This window comes from Corythoichthys intestinalis, unplaced genomic scaffold (assembly GCF_030265065.1).
Source record: "Corythoichthys intestinalis isolate RoL2023-P3 unplaced genomic scaffold, ASM3026506v1 HiC_scaffold_24, whole genome shotgun sequence".
Classification (NCBI taxonomy): Eukaryota; Metazoa; Chordata; class Actinopteri; order Syngnathiformes; family Syngnathidae; genus Corythoichthys; species Corythoichthys intestinalis.
This window is the reverse complement of record NW_026651593.1, coordinates 4622902-4639897: the sequence shown is the minus strand read 5'-3', so window position 1 is coordinate 4639897 and position 16996 is coordinate 4622902. Positions and strand designations below refer to the sequence as shown.

General features: G+C 43.9%; 1 protein-coding gene across 9 annotated transcripts in view; it reads right to left on the bottom strand.

Annotated features, from left to right (window-relative positions):
- Nucleotides 1-444: 444 nt before the first annotated feature.
- The window catches only part of LOC130911282 (zinc finger protein 260-like), a 172613-nt gene continuing 156061 nt past the window's right edge, over nt 445-16996 (bottom strand). Inside the window, exons 4-8 of one of the 9 annotated variants that reach the window (XM_057829134.1) lie at nt 3662-3805; nt 2771-3564; nt 2250-2675; nt 1619-2153; nt 445-1259 (exon numbers count right to left, since the gene is read on the bottom strand). In XM_057829134.1, the coding sequence (XP_057685117.1) occupies nt 3771-3805 (35 nt within the window). In that variant the 3' untranslated portion in view covers nt 445-1259; nt 1619-2153; nt 2250-2675; nt 2771-3564; nt 3662-3770. Of the gene's footprint in view, nt 1260-1618; nt 2676-2770; nt 3565-3657; nt 3806-16996 lie in introns of all 9 variants that reach the window. The other 8 variants (XM_057829131.1, XM_057829133.1, XM_057829135.1 and 5 more) reach the window with 8 other exon arrangements.

Below are 16996 nucleotides of genomic sequence, written 5' to 3'. Positions count from 1 at the left end.
CCAGTTTGCCTAATTGCTTTGTCATTTTTTAAATGAGCTTGCTCCTTGCTCAGTATTTCACTCTCAAGGGAAACAGAGCAGACTCTTTTACTCACATGCCTTTTAAGTGATTCCCTTTTGCTTTTGATAAATGTAAGGTGCTTAGAAATTACATCTCCTTGCAGAGAATTTATTTCATTCCCAAATCAAACACCTATGTCCCAACACTCAAAAGCTAGACCACAGGCTCAACAAAATACTGAAATCCCAAAAAGATAAATATTACACAGCAAGTCTTTGAGGCATTATTTTGGACACTAAACTATCAAAATCAGTTTTTTAGGTGTGAGCTGTGCCAAAGTTACAGATTGATGCATAATGAAAAGAGGAGAACATTTTAAAAAATACAAATATTTTTATTGAGTGTGTATTTTATTTTCAAAATATCAAGTATCCATAAAACATTTTCTGCAAATACAGTTATTTTAAGGAGGCAAATATAACAAACGTATTTTACAACATTCAAAAGCGTATTAATAGTAAAATTTAGAAGTCAGTGCTTGAGGTAATAATAAGCTCCATTAAGTAGAGAGGACAATCATCACACATTCATTAGAAAACAACAGTGCCCAGTTTGCAAGACAAATGGGTGAGGAGAAGAGGAGCATGAAGGTGCATTGGAAAAAGCTGCCTGATACCACAAAGATACCATACTATATGATACCATAAAGAAATTGTCAATTTAAAAATGACATAAGAAGTGGCAAAAGTGATACTTTCAATTAGCATCATTTCAAGTTTTGTTTACTGTAGTGAATAGTGTATTTTCCCACATTTTTCTTTTAAGTGGCAGTCAGTACAATTAGTGTGATTTTGGTTTAGAACACAAAGTAGCAAACATTCAAATGTAAAGTGCACTTTCATGTAGAGCAGCATTCAAGTACAAAATGTGGTATACAAAATTGAGAATAATGATTTAACCCCCGTATATAAGATGTTTTAGTACAAAGTTGTTGGGCAGTATGGGCTTGACCTTGGGTGCAGGTGGTGCCAGAACAGACACAAACAACTGACCGCAGGAGGGCCCAGCAAACTTCACCGATGGCGCCCGAGGCTGTGCAGTGACCACCAGCAGTAGTGGTGCTGCTGAAACGCTGGATGGCAGTGCAGATGCTGATGTGCTGGTGTCAGGCTTGGGCTGGATGGGCCTAGTGGTTGAAGATTGTGCTTGTGGCTGTATTTGCGGCTGTGGTACCGGGTTTGGATCATCAAAGTCCAACCTGCAAATACAGAACACAGACCATACGAATTCACTTCTGGGAATTCATTTATGTGGCTAGGGCCTTTAAAATATTTACATTACATTTAGTATATTTATCAGACGCTTTTATCCCAAGCGACTAAAAATTTGGAGATACAGTCAGGCTGCCTTAGTTGCCATGAGATAACAAGTGCAGGAAAAAAGTAAGTATGTGAGTCAGTGCAATTTAAAAGTGCTCGCAGAACAATTCCGTTTTTAAAAGTTTTTTTTTTTAAATCTGATGATTTGCGCCGGCAAAGGTTAACGCCGGCCTACAGTCCTTTCTGGCGACGCCCCCTCCTGCACCCTACATAAAAGACAAAAGTCTGAGCAACTCACCTCCGCTTTTCTCCACGCCTTTTCCCAGCAATGTGATGGTGCTCCTCGTACTGGACTGGGGGTCTTTCTGGCTGTGGCAGAGATGACGGCAAGGTAGGAGCGTCGGGCAACGGCTGGTCCGAAAGCATGGTGCGGTGGGGCTTGGCTCTGGCCTGCACAGTCACCTTGTAGTTGGCCACCTTCTCCTCCCTGCGGAGGAAGCTGGAGATGGACTTATTGTTTATGTTGGTGTTGAAATTCGCCCAACTGGCCAAGGCGCACGGGAACAGCGACGGTGCCTACGAGAAACTGTACCATTTTTCTCATCTCCCCCTCATTAGCCCGGATAAGGTGATTCACTTTACTGTGTCAAAGGGCATGTAGTGGAGTCTGCTTCAACAATAGTTAGATGAATGTGTTAGACTAATGCAGACAATTATATGGTGTGTGCGATGACGGTATCTTTTCCCTTCATTGGGCAGTGGGATGTTGAGGCTACAGAGAGGGGTCGTCTCTCACTCGATCCACAATCCTCTTGATGGAGGTTGACACTTTGCTGGGAGAAGTGAAGTTAGAGCTGGGTGGGTGGTTGCGAAGCATCTTAATAAGCAGGTACAGCAGATCTTCTGTCACCTGGGCAGCCTGCGCATACCTCATCCAGCCAAACTTAGTTTTTTGAGCAGTGCTGCTCTCTGGCGGGTCCGGGTCGAGGCAACGGCCGAAGAAGGTGTAGCCCCACCTGGACTCTTACTTCTTCACAAAGCTGGAGACTGTCTTATCGTGCTCGTTGAGGGAGCCTGCGGCCAAGCTGATTTTTCGCCGAAGGTCGACACTCACGTGGTAGTGGTCATCTTTGTCAGCCAGCCCCAGCAGGGCCAGGGCTTCCACCTCCTCTGTCCCCGGCACATGGAGATGGCGATGGCTCCCCAGGACATCCTGCAGAACGGGGCTTTCCTCCTCTTCCACCTTCACGGCCTGGGTGAGGGGAGCATGCTCCCCGCAGACGCCATCTACGGGGTCCACCACCTCCTCCATGGCAACACCTCTTCCTCCTCCTGCCGCAACTGCTCTTCCTCCACTGCAAACACAGCATTTATGGGATCAGTACAATTTGACCCAGTGCTAAGTAGAAGTTGATGTTAATTTTCATCTACATAATTACATATGCTTTACCTTTCTGTGCGTAGTACTGCCGTGGCGTGAACGTGCTGGACTGGCACTCCACGCCCAGTAGCTCCTCCTCCTCTGGGTGTTTGGACTGGTCGGGTTAGGGCAGAGAAGCAGCAAAGTTGGGCTCCAGCATGTGCTGCTTACCAAACAGCACCTCAGCGTGCTAGTTCATGCGCTGGAACTGCTGGCCGTCCATGCATTTTGTCTGCCGCCCCTGACCGCCAGCCACCCGAAGGGATTCCATCCTGGTGTTCCACTTCACGGGAAACGCAATCAGGTACACCTAATACACAATTTAGAGAAGAAAAATGACACATACATAGAATAGAATAGAATAGAATAGAATAGAATAGAATAGAATAGAATAGAATAGAATAGAATAGAATAATCTTTGCCACTATACAGACTACAATGAGATTTGAAGCTTTCCCATTGAGTACACACCAAAAAATAAATAAGAAACAGAAAAACATACAGAATAAAAAAGATTATTATTACAATATGAGTGCTGGATTGAGTTCAGAAGGGTGACAGCTCTTGGGAAGAAACTGATGTTTTACATGATGTTTGAAAAACATTAATTAAGTAAAATAAAATACTGAAAATGTGTGTATTTTCTTTTCATGGTTCACTTGAAATGACATGATCCCACATCTGCTGGATGGAATGGCGTTGTACAGGTGTGCGTGCAGCCCCTCAAGGGACTTGCTGTCACAACGGCACCTGTACTTGTTCAGCTGCACCCCATTCAGTACCATTGTCTTCACGGACACGTACAGCTGAATTCCAGGAGGATCCTGCAAAAAACAGAACATGGCACACAGCATGGCTCTCAGCCTGGCATACCGGTCTACACCAATGACAAGCGTCTAACATGGGCGTGAACCTACCTACCTGCATACATCCAAGATGTTTACTTGCGGTGGCCCAGTGTGCATCTACTGCCTCAGCAGACTTGAACACTGGGATGCCGTCGATGTCGAGACCCGCCGGCCCCTTGAAGTCAGCCAGAATAGACTCCACAACAGAAGCAGTCTCCTGAAACATGCAGAGGAGAGTATAGTTACTCCTAGTGACAAATATGGTACAACATAGATTTACATTCCCTGGATAAAATACAATGTTTTTGCCAATGATGCAGGGGTGGCCAAGAGTGTATTGACTTGAGTAGTACACATGTACTCATAAGTACATATCCAAAGAATAAAAAATTTGGATATATATCCAAATAAGAAAGTAACTTCAAAGCAAGTAAGCTATTTTCAACATGATGACTGCACTTGGCGTACTCTTATTTCTACTTGCCTAGATTTTTGAATGAAAGTACTTTTTACTTAAGTACTACTTAAGTACTGGAATCTAGAACTCTGTCCACCCCTGCATGAGGTTTAAATGTTGAAACTTCCTTGCAGCCTACCTCGAAGTAATCACAATCGGAAACAACAAAGAATGCGCAAGTGATTTGTTTTCATATGGCGCGCCAGCATTAAGCTTAGCCAAAAAGCTAAAATCATAAATGTTTAAAGTCCCTTGTAGCCTCTCCTCAAAGTAATAACCGAGATTGGAGGCAACAAATCAGTGAACAAGGGACATGACTTGTACAAGACGTTTGTTCATTTGAAAATGTATCTTACCTCACTCTCTGAATCAACTTCTTCTAGTAGTGCCGTGTTTTGAATGAGTGAAAAGTTGGCGTAGTAGAGAATACTTATCCCGCGTTGAGAGCTGTGACGCGATTGGTCAACTGACAACGAGCCTCGGCGAGGCCCGGGCAGCGATTGGCTGCCCAATAAGTCAGAGTCAGTCGATTATTGGTCCCCTTGATAGGCCATAGGGACTTAGGGGAGAATTTGCCTGGGAACACCAGGTGCTGTTCGCTTTTTGGTTCATTTAATTCCAAAGAATGAACAAACAGACAGATCTTGTTGGGATCAACTGAGGTCAATGTGTTGTCTTCTTAAAATTTGTGGTTCGATCTCACGTTGGGTTGAGTTTGTACCTCTTGTTTTTACCCAACACTGTGGGTCTTAAATGGTGATTATCTCGTTCGCTGCCATTGACAGCACCAGATGACCAGACCACTGAAAGTGGAAGAGTTGGTTGAGAAGTAGCAGTGAATTGAGTTAGTGCCTAGGTTACTTGTGGCACATAAACCCTCCACCAGGATCCAAAAATTTGAATTTTAATAATTAATTTTTCATTGAAAATGTTTTCTTTGAGTGAAGCAACCCTTTTTATATTTGGGCCATATAATGGGTAGAATATTTGTGTCTAAATCATTCAATCCCCCCCAAAAAGTTTCTTCAATACTGAAAAAAATTTCAAAGAAAAAAATCATTTGAAAAATAAAACTGCCCCCTCTAATTTTTTTTTTTTTTTCGAGAATAATATTTTTATTTGAAATTATTTTTTATATTGAAGTGCCCATATTTCTTTTGAAGTGCAAAGTTTTGGACTACCTTGTAACTACCTAGCTTTCAAATGCATTTTTTTTTTTGTTTCAAATTAATTTTTGCATTGAAACACATTTCTTTTCATTTTTTTTATTTTTATCATTTTTTATAGTTGCTTTTTGTTTTCTATTCAAAATATATATTTTGATTGAAGCGACTTTTTTTTGTTTTGATTGAATAATAAAGACACAAATCTACCTCCATAGTAAAGCTTGTTTTAAAACCATTGGTATATTTTAGCCAGTTAAAATAAAAAATCATGCTTAATTAAACGATTCTTGCTTCCCATCCTTTTTCAGTAACCCAAAATCAACAGGATGCGACCTGTAAATGCCAAAAAAAAAAAAAAAAAAAAAAAAAAAAAAAAAAAAAAAAAAAAAAAAAACAGGAAGTGACCCGTAAATGCGCAAAAAGGAAAAGGAACTGACCGAAAATGAACAGGTAAATATTGATTTTTGAGTCACTTCCTATTCATTTGGGTAAATCCTTAAGTCACTTCCTTTGCAATAACTCATAATCAACAGGCAGTGACCCATAAATGCTCCTAAATCAACAGGAAGTGCCCCGTAAATGCCCCAAACTCACCAGGAAGTGACCAGTAAATGCCCCCAAATGAAAAGGAAGTGACTGAAAATCAACAAGGATTTCGACGTCTGATTTTCCGCAATTCTTAAAATAAATTTCGACAATGGGAGACAAGGGGAGGCGACAAGACATAAGTAACAATGTAGAACTTCCATCAATACTGTCCATTATGTGAGGACAAGCACACTGACTTGGAATGATTCTCTAGTGAATGCAAATTAGCTTAATTAATAACCTCATTAGCATAACTTCTCATTTTCGATACTTCACGGAGACACGCGGGACATTAAGCAACTCAAGTGGCTCCTCAGTCTAATCTATATTGCGTATTTCCATCCTCCGCCGTCGGCCCGATAAGAAATCGGTAGGACATTAGCTTCCCGCACGGTTCATCTTCAAGGGCTAATGTTAGTCTTGCTAAAATTAGCGAGTAGAGGGATTCGGGTTGAGATGAATTATCACGGGGAATTCTTTAACAAGAATGATATCGGATAAACGCAGAGGTGGGTAGAGTAGCGGAAAATTGGACTCAAGTGAGAGTAACATTACTGAAGTAAACAAGAATGATATCGGATAAACGCAGAGGTGGGTAGAGTAGCGGAAAATTGGACTCAAGTGAGAGTAACATTACTGAAGTAAAAGTTGTTGTCTCAAAAATGTACTGGTAAATCGTGTTATAGTGCTTTACCAACTTTCAAGGTGCTCAAAGTGCTTTACACTACATTGCTATCTACCTACTGGTGACGCAGCACCAGGAGCAATATGGGTCCAGTATCTTGCTCAAGGATACTTAGGCAAGTTCATCAGAGCAGAGAATCGAACCCACAATCTCTGGGTTGGGGGGCAAACTACTCTACCACTGAGCCACGCCATCCCTAGCCATGCCATCCCCTACTCAGAACAATGTCAATTATGTGACCTTTTATTATTATACTGTACTATAATGAATGAATGAAATATTTGAATAAAATATTTATTGTCATCATCGACCGCTTCGCTTAACCCAGAAAAAAAACAAAACAGCTTTTAGGGGAATTTACAGGTCACTTCCTATTGAATTTGGGACATTTACGGGTCAATTCCTGTTCATTTAGGGTTACTGGAAAGGAAGTGACTCTAGAACCGGGGTCCTCAATTAGCGGACCGCGGCCCACGACCTGACCACGGCACACCTCTCTGCGGACCCAGAGCAAATGGCACTTTTCAAAACAATAAAAATAAAATAAACGAATAAAAAAAAATCCGGAAAAAAAACTTTTTTTAACATATACAGTATTATTTGTATGAATCGCCGATCTATCATCTATCGTTATGCGCTACTATTCTATCACTACATTCTGTTTCATTTTTGGTCAAATATCTTCCACGTCCCACTTCTGTTGTCATCTCTATGACAACGGTGCGCTGATTGGCTGAGAGACCCTGCATGGATGAGCTGATTGGCTGAGAAAGCCTGCATGCTGCTAACTAGAGTTGACAGACCACAGCAGTGTGAAACACGAGTCGCATCCAGCACTTTATTCTGTTTGTTTACATGCCACCATTGGAAGACCGAATCTAACAAAATGTCATGCTCAAAGTTGATCAAGAAAAGTGGACAATGAAAATTGACATTTCAATGAAGAATGGACTGACAAATATGCGTCCATTTTACCAACTGCAAGTAGCAAACCTATGTGCTTAATATGCTTTAAGACAGTTGCTCTGATAAATAGTGAAAATGTGAAACGCCATTATGTTAAAGAGCAAGGCTCTTTTGAAGATAAGTTTCCTCCGAAATCAGAATTAAGAAGGCAAGAACTTAGGAGGCTGAAGCAGTTATATCAAGAGTCAAGCAAGGTTATTTTTAAATCTATGACACAACAACAAATTGCATGGAGTGCTCACCTAGCATGTCGTGGGTGTTGGCCATACATATGAAACCGTTCTCTGATGGAGAAATAATAAAAGAGTGCAGGACTGAAGTGATGGCAGCAATGTTCGAAGGAAAAGAAAAGGAGGAAATGACAACGAAAATCAAACAAATCTCACTCCCAGATTCATCAACCACAAGACACACTGAAGTACTATGGCCTGTACTACGAACAGAGTTCAACCTCCCCAGAAGTAATCCTGCTTACCAGCGGGTAACTGGAGTTGACAAAACCTGGTTACCTAGTTTGTGGTCAATCGGTGCTACGACGCTGATTATGAGGTTGATTAGTCGAACCTGTGTCAAACCAATCAGAGTTACTGCGCGTTCACATAAAAGGGGGCAAAGACCAGAGTAAAACACTACTTGTGACGATGGCACGGGCACTTTACTTCACGGAGGAGGAATGTGCGATAATCATGCGGAGTTATGAGGAATTAAAATCCACCTTCACCGCAAAATCCAACACCGCTTCAGCGAGTAGAGCGTGACCGGTCTGTTGGCAGCGGATTTCAGATCGTGTGAATGCGTCAATATGCCAGTTTACTCATGTCCATGAAAAGAAATAAAGCCTGCTGTCAAGGACAATTAAATAAGATTTGGTACGTTAACTGTAAGAAATAATTTATCGTATGTGCATCACCACATGAAGCAGTATGATTGTGTGTTTAGTCCCACTGACTGTATGAATATGTATGTCCTTTGAACATCTTCAGAGTAGAGGTTAGATCAGGCCTAAAAAAAAATCCAGCCCAACCCAGCCTGAGCATGATCAATGAAATTGATTTGCAGGCCCAAGCCCGAAACCCCCCCACAATTTTATGTTATATTTGTGAGGACTCAAGAGAAATAGAAATGTGGGGATGCGATGCGTGGTTGCGTTTTGTGTGATCATATTTATGACGATGCCTGTGCATAATGATTACAAATTAAAGCCCGTCTTTTGGAACGAATTCTCACAGTTAAACAAGCCTGTAAGATGCATATTCAATAAACATTTATATCTTTTATATTTGTGTATCTGTTCTATCAGTGGATTTGACATTTATTTTAATCTCTTTGAGTTGGCAGAAAAAAAGTTTTCTCAATGTTTATATAGTCTACATATTTTTATGATCATTATGAATGCATTTACACAACGAAATACAACTGGAAAGGTTTGTTAAATATATTCATAGTATGAGAGCAAAGCGCCACATTCGTTTACTGTACATTCAGCGAAGCCGACACAGGTTTCTGTATAGCATCTTCAACAATCAATTTGAAGCCTTTCCATAACCCACTCCTACCACTTTCCGAATCACACGGCATACAGTGCTCTTACTCAAATATTCAGCATCACCAATGGAATACATATATATTGTCCGTTGGCGAAATAGCGCAAGGACTGGCACACATTCTGCTCGATTGTGACAGCCTGACTCAGGCGGGTTACATAAGAGAAGTCCACCTCGATCAGCTGGCACAGGTAATGAATTCTCTCAGCTGAAAATCTATATATCTCATAGAGAACATCTTTCGGGTCCACCAGCGGATTACTCGTCCCCTTACAATCCGCGCGCCAATGTCGTACAGGTCGTCCAGAGGGCACGTGCGCGGAGGACTGCTGTTTAAATAGAGCGTGGTTAATCGGAAACCTGGGTTAAGCAAGATCTAACTCTGAGACGACCAGGTTTTACGTGTGGCGTATGTTGCCATGGCAACATTCCCCAGTTTCAACATATCCACCTTTCGTACTCCCGGTTAGCCGGGAAGTTAGGCTGCACGTGATGAAGTTACTCTCGAGTTACCCCGATAAGCCCGAAAACCGGCTTCGTAGTACAGGCCACAGGCTGATGATGCTATTTTTTTTTTTTTTTTTAAACCTGTCCTGTTCAGCTGTTTGACACAGAGAATGGAAGTCTAAGTGCCCGGATTCTGAACAGTTTTAATGTTTCACATTGAGAGTCTGACATACTCCCATTGTGATCATTCAAAATACCTTTTTATTATGACAAAGCAGCGAACAGGAAGGGATTATGGGGGGACAGAAGAAAAGAAATACAAGAGAAGAAAGAAAAGAAACACATACACAAACAACAACAAGAAATACATTGAACATCTAAACTAGTTACTAATATGCTGGTGCTATCGTCAGCGCGATGTATTTCCGGTTTACACCATGTGGGGGCCTATTGGCCAGTGAAAGAGGAGAATGGGGGTGGGGGTGTCTATAAGACTATAAGCTAAGTGATTGAAAGGGGTAGAGTGTACACAAATCAGTTCTGTGATCTAGAACCCAGTAATCGTGTGAATCTCTTATGAGTGAAAGCCCGTTGGCGACCAACCCTACGCCGCCGCATCGCCAATCCCGGCACCGGAACCCCCAACCCGAGCATGCCCTACCACATCCAGCAGCACGCAAGCCCCACCGGGCGCGCGACAGCCACGCAGACGGGCGGAGAGACCGCGCGGGCACCAACCCAGGGCCACGGCCCACACCCAGCCAGCCCGGGGAGGGAGGGCGGGCGGGCGAGGTGGGGGGCCATGCGCATCCCGTCCCTCCTCCAACCGCCCAGCAAAGGAGCCACCGTCCCCCCCCCCGGGACCCAGGGTGGTCCTCCGGGCCACCCGCGCGCCCATCAACCGGCCTTCAGGGATGGCAGGGGGGGACGCATCACCAACCCCACGCCTACACCCACCCCCGCCTGCCCACCCGGGCCACGAGCCACAGCCACAGCCCCCCAACCGGCACGGCACGCCACGGGACCCCCAGCGGCCCACCAAGCCGCAGGCAAGGCAGGGTCCCCCGCCGGTGCAGGCGACACCCCGCTGATACACCGGCGCCCAGCCAGCGACCCGCGACGGAGCGCAGGGCGGACGCCCAGCCAGAGAGGAGAGGGGAAGGCGGAGGCAGGAGAACGCCCAGGGACTGCCATGGGGCGATGCAAGACCGGAGACCCGACCCCCCAACCCACTCGCGCGGCCGGCAGCCGAGGCAGAGGGGAGGCCACACCCCGGGAGCCACGCCATATAGAAAAAGTGTGGGACCCACCTACCACCCTATTACTGTGGCTGCCAGGTTCCCGACTGGCAGCTATCACCCAGCACCGTGATGGGGGTGTGAGGGGAGGGTAGTGCAATGTATGCATTAAAATAGGAGAGCTTGGCTTGGGGCTGTGGGACCGCAGCATGGAGTTTCTGTCCAGCCGCCCGTCCCACCGCCCTTTGCCAGAGCTCTCCTGTGGAGTATGATGTGTGTGGTGCATTTAAAAAAGGTGCAGGGATGGCGGGGCCTGTGGTGAGGAGGCAGCCGTGAGGCCCCCCCCCCCCCCCAGCAGGTCCCAACCATCCCACAACCTTGGTGTGTGGTGCATTAAAAACAGGGGGGAGTCGGGCTGGGACTGTAAAGCCCCGTCCCAACTCTCCCCGGAGAAATGTATGAGCATGTAAGTGCCAGGGTGAAAAATATTTACAGTGCCGAAGTGAGAAGTGCGTGAGTTAAGAGGCAGGCTCCCGCGGGCGTGGCCCCGTCCACCAGAACCACCGGCCCCAGGGCGGAAGAAGCGTCAGGGCCCCGATCAATCCCCGCCCCAGAACACCCACGGCGCCTCCGCGACCGCCCACCCCCCTCCCACCCACCAAGCACCCACCCCGCACCCCGAGCAGGCGCCACACCAAGCGCCGGCGACCAGGGGGTGTCCACCCCACCGGCAAGGGACAACAAGCCTCACCCTAGGCCCCGCGGGCCCCAAGAGGCCCCGCTAACGACCCCGCCGGCCGGGGGGCAGCCGCGGCCGCCGCGGCCCAGGGAGGCGGACAGGGCCGGAAACAGACCAAGGGGAGAGAAGCGCACCCCCCACAACCCACCCCCGGGCCAAGAGGGGCGCGCGGTATGGCACCAGAGGGCACCTCCCCGGCACCCGGTACAGGGAGACGCGGCTCCGGCCGGGCGGACCTGGGAGGGAATCATGGCTGCCGCATACACCCCCCGGCCCCCACCCCAACCCCACCCCACCCCACCCCGGCCGGCCGGGGAAGGGCCGCGGCCCCGGACCGGCACCCGCACGGCCCCCCCACCCGCCCACGACACCAGCGCGCGCCCGACGGGACCCCCCGCACAGCCAGACGCAACCGGACAAGCCCCGGCCGAAAATCCCGGGGGCCAAGACCGGCGGCGGGACGGCCCAGGGCAGGACGCCAACAAACTCCACCTGTAAAGCTGATAGAAGAAGAGGTTTATCAAACACCATTAGATGTATGCCAAGGACCAGTGAAGTGTATTATTTACGCATAGTTCCTTAATTGTTCCAAGTCTGATAAGTAATATATAGGGTGTTCCAAAAAAAGTTGCATATGATCCCCAGCAGCTGGAAACCAAATTGTCCATGAGTATCCTTGTAAAATAAGCCCATTGACCGACTAAACTGTGAAGGAAGAAAAATTATTTATTACATGCTGTTGGGAGTGTATAAAACAGTTCGGATTTAAACATGTCCAGTTTCCAGCTGCAGAAGAATGCATACAACTTCCCTGGACACCCCGCATACATCCATTTATGTATACATTTTTATTATTTTTGTGGCATTCCTTCGCAGGTGAGAGAGAATCCTTAGTCTATGTTCATCATTCTTGCGACCGTTTCCCACTGTTGTTCGTATTTGTCCATTTTATTTGTCTGTTTGGCAGATATTTTCTCTAATGTTATATATTCAATGATTAGATTTAGCCATTGGTTAATGCTAATGTTTTGTTTGTTTTTCCAATTCAACAATATTGTTTTTTTGGCTATCGTTAGACTTGCTAGTAGTGGACGGGTTTGATGGATAGAGATATTCACTGTATTCAGATCGCCAAGCAGACAAAGAGTTGGAGACAATGGAATCCTGCAGTTCAATAGGAAAGAGAGTTTCTTCGTTACCTGTGCCCAGAAATCTTGTATTGGTTTACATTGCCAAAGAGCATGAAAGTATGTATCTGAAATATCTTCGTTGCAGCTTATACATTTATCGGATTGGGAGAACCCCATTTTGTGCATTTTAGATTGAGTAATATGCCATCTGTGCAGTATTTTGAACTGTATAAGCTGAAGGTTCTTATTCTTTGTCATTATAAATGCATTTTTACAGATGTTGGACCAATAGTTATTATCTAATGATACCGAAAGTTCGTTATTCCATTTTTCGATTGGTAGGCAAGTAGAGTTGTTACATGAGAGGGCTTTATATACTTTTGAAAGTATTTTTTTTTGTTGAGGATGTATATTTATTATTTTATTTACGAAAGGTGGTGGGTCTAACGTACCCGTTAGTGATGGAAATTTGCTTCTGATGGCTGCCCTGATTTTATTGTATTGAAGGAAATTGACCCCTTTGATCTGGAAATCTTGTAATATTTTTTCATATGACATGAATGTATTATCTTTAAACAAATGCTGTAACTGGTTTATTCCCGTATCATCCCATGTGCTGAAATAAATAGGAATTTTATTAACTCCAAAGTCTGGGTTGTGCCAGATTGGTGAGAATTTACACGGGGCTTGTTGTGATTGCGTAATTTCCATACCTCTCCACCAGGCTTTCAAGGTACATGCTATCATTGGGTTTTTGAAGCAGCTATGGTGCTTAATACTAGAGCTAATAAAGGGGAGGTTTGCCAATTGTATTTGGTTGCAGTCTGTTTGCTCTAATTCTAGCCATGACTGTTGTTCAGTGTTAAGATATAACCACCTAATAAGATATTGTATTTGATTTGCTATATAATAGTGTTGGAAATTAGGGGCCTCTAGACCCCCCTCTGGTTTATTTCTTTGCAATTTGGCAAGGCTAATTCTGTTTTTCTTGTTTTTAAAGTAGAATTTTGTGACGGCCAAGTCTAGGTCTTGAAACCATTTTTGAGTGGGTTTAAAGGGGATCATTGAGAACAAATAGTTTATTTGTGGTAATACTTTCATTTTGACTGTTGCTATCCGGCCCAAAAGTGAGATGGGTAGATTATTCCAGTGTGTCAAATCTTCACATATTTTTGCTAGGAGGGGTGTATGGTTTAGTTTAATTAATTCTGTAAGTTTTGGTGAAATGTTGATTCCAAGATACTTTATATTCCCTATTGGAATATTGTGATTTTGATTTGCAGGATTCCATAAGTTTGTTGATAAGGGCATTATAATTGATTTTGACCAATTTATAGCATAATCTGATATTTGTGAAAATGTCTTTATTAGTTCAAAAGTCTCATGTAGGGAGGTGATGATGATGATGATGCTATTAAACAGCTTTGTGACCCCCAAATGCCATTTCTCTCATTGAGCAATGTTTTACTGTTAAAGTTACTGTCAATAATTGTTTTGTTTGCACCTTAATGACAGAGCTTGTCATTTATAGACCCTACCCACCGACGTCACAAAACCACGTGCTCGCTGTATGGTTCCGCCCACTTGTCCGTCATTTTGTCTCTGTATTAGCATTGGTTTCAATTGATCGAGGAATTTAAAATGCATTTCATGGAAGACCCGGTGCTTTCTGATGCCGTAAACTCACTGGATGTGTTGCATAAAAGGCGTTATGTGGAAAAGCTTCATTCTATACAGTCGCCAGATCCATATTTGATGCCCAAATCGATGTTTTTTGACCCACTGTCTTCGCCCTGTCTGCCTGACATCTGCTACGCTGATATTTACAATTATCTTGTCCACACAAAATCAGCCTATTGTCATGAAAACTTGAAAAACTTCAAGAGCTTGGAGGCTTATAAATACTTCGTTGCTGGTTGGGTGAAACAGGTCCTCGTCCACGAAAATTCGGCAGGAATCTATCTTGTGCTTGGAAAGGTGAGTTACGAAATTTTCAATTCAAAATCTTTTGTTATTGCTAACATCCACTGTCAAGTCTAATGTATTTCATGTCGTTTGTCAATGGAGTTAAGGCTTTTAATGTTTATATGGTTTAGCGATAGCACTCTCACTACATACCTACGTGTATGTTGTCGGCGATTAGCCTAGCAATGATCTTAATTGTGGTTATTTGTCAGCCCAAAACCCTCTAAGTATATCTTAAATGCATCTTACCGGATATAAAATGACTACTACATAGTCTGTGGTGATTTTTTGGTGCCCAGTTTTCACGTCGAATTGCAGCTGTCCATTTCGCTCTCCTCTTTTGATCCCTCGGAATACGGTAAAACTTCAAGTCTCTCATTCCATCTTCTCTGTTAGTGCAACCAACAGCCACACACGCCTTCACCATTTTGATTATTAATGTTAAGGAGCAGAAAAACACGCCGTAAATAGGAGGAATGTACGTAGCCGTAACAGGTTAACACTATGTTTTGACGGACAATTGGGCGGTACCATTCAGGAGAGCGGAGTTGTGACGTCACGTGGGTAGGGTCTATATCTGTACATGTGAACATGTACTGTACTACTTGCACGTTTTGTTTTTTTGTCCAGCAGTGTTTTACAGTTACAAAACGTAGTTATTATTTGCACCTTAACGACAGATCTTGTAAATTACTTAGTGTACATGTGTGAACATTGCACTTGCATGTTTTTTGTGTAATTTTACAGTGGGGCAAATAAGTATTTAGTCAACCACTAATTGTGCAAGTTCTCCCACTTGAAAATATTAGAGAGGCCTGTAATTGTCAACTTGGGTAAACCTCAACCATGAGAGACAGAATGTGGAAAAAAAAAAAACAGGAAATCACATTGTTTGATTTTTAAAGAATTTATTTGCAAATCATGGTGGAAAATAAGTATTTGGTCAATACCAAAAGTTCATCACAACGCTTTGTTATGTACCCTTTGTTGGCAATAACGGAGGCCAAACGTTTTCTGTAACTCTTCACAAGCTTTTCACACATTGTTGCTAGTATTTTGGCCCATTCATCCATGCAGATCTCCTCTAGAGCAGTGATGTTTTGGGGTTACCGTTGGGCAACACGGACTTTCAACTCCTCACCCTGTGGCGTCAAAATGATAACAAGAACGGGGAGCAAAAATCCCAGAACCACACAGGGGGACATAGTGAATGACCTACAGAGAGCTGGGACCACAGTAACAAAGGCTACCATCAGTAACACAATGCGCCGCCAGGGACTCAAATCCTGCACTGCCAGACGTGTCCCCCTGCTGAAGAAAGTACACGTCCAGGCCCGTCTGCGGTTCACTAGAGAGCATTTGGATGATCCAGAAGAGGACTAGGAGAATGTGTTACGGTCAGATGAAACCAAAATAGAACTTTTTGGTAGAAACACGGGTTCGCATGTTTGGAGGAAAAAGAATACTGAATTGCACCATACCCAATGTGAAGCATTGGGGTGGAAACATCATTCTTTGGGGCTGCTTTTCTGCAAAGGGACCGGGACGACTGATCTGTGTAAAGGAAAGAATGAATGGGGCCATGTATCAAGAGATTTTGAATGAAAATCTCCTTCCATAAGCAAGGGCATTGAAGATGAGATGTGGCTGGGTCTTTCAACATGACAACGATCCCAAACACACAGCAAGGGCAACAAAGGAGTGGCTTCGTAAGAAGCATTTTAAGGTCCTGGAGTGGCCTAGCCAGACTCCAGATCTCAATCCCATAGAAAATCTTTGGAGGGAGTTGAAAGTCCGTGTTGCCCAACAATGCCCAATTGCCCAAGGATTTGCAAATAAATTATTTAAAAATCAAACAATGTGATTTTCTGTTTTTTTTTCCTCCACATTCTGTCTCTCATGGTTGAGGTTTACCCATGTTGACAATTACAGGCCTCTCTAATATTTTCAAGTGGGAGAACTTGCACAATTAGTGGTTGACTAAATACTTATTTGCCCCACTGTAAGTCAAGATGTTTTTTTTTTTTTTTTTTTTTTTTTTTAAATCAGAATGTGCATTGTATTTTTGTTTGTTCAAAAGAAAACCACTGTTACCACCTTTGACCTGTTTTGTACTTGATCGACACAAATAAATGGACCTATGCTTGTATGAACAAAACAATTGTGGAACTTCAAGATTTGTATTTGAGGACCCCTGCTCTAGAATGTCAACAGATGAATAGGAAGTTAATCTAAAGCAACATTTCCTGTTTAAGTCACTTCCTCCAGATTTTGGGGCATTTGGGGGGCTCCACCTGTTGATTATGTACAGTACATCTATTGTAGCTGAGAGCAACAACATTAGCCTGGCTAATGAAATATTTTGAATAGATCTTTGTTATGGTTCTTCTTGGGAAAAAATGGGGGGGAAAAAAAGTCTAATCTCTCGTGATATGACGCAATTTCTCCATGGCACGACATAGTGAGGCTGTCCGACTCCGATG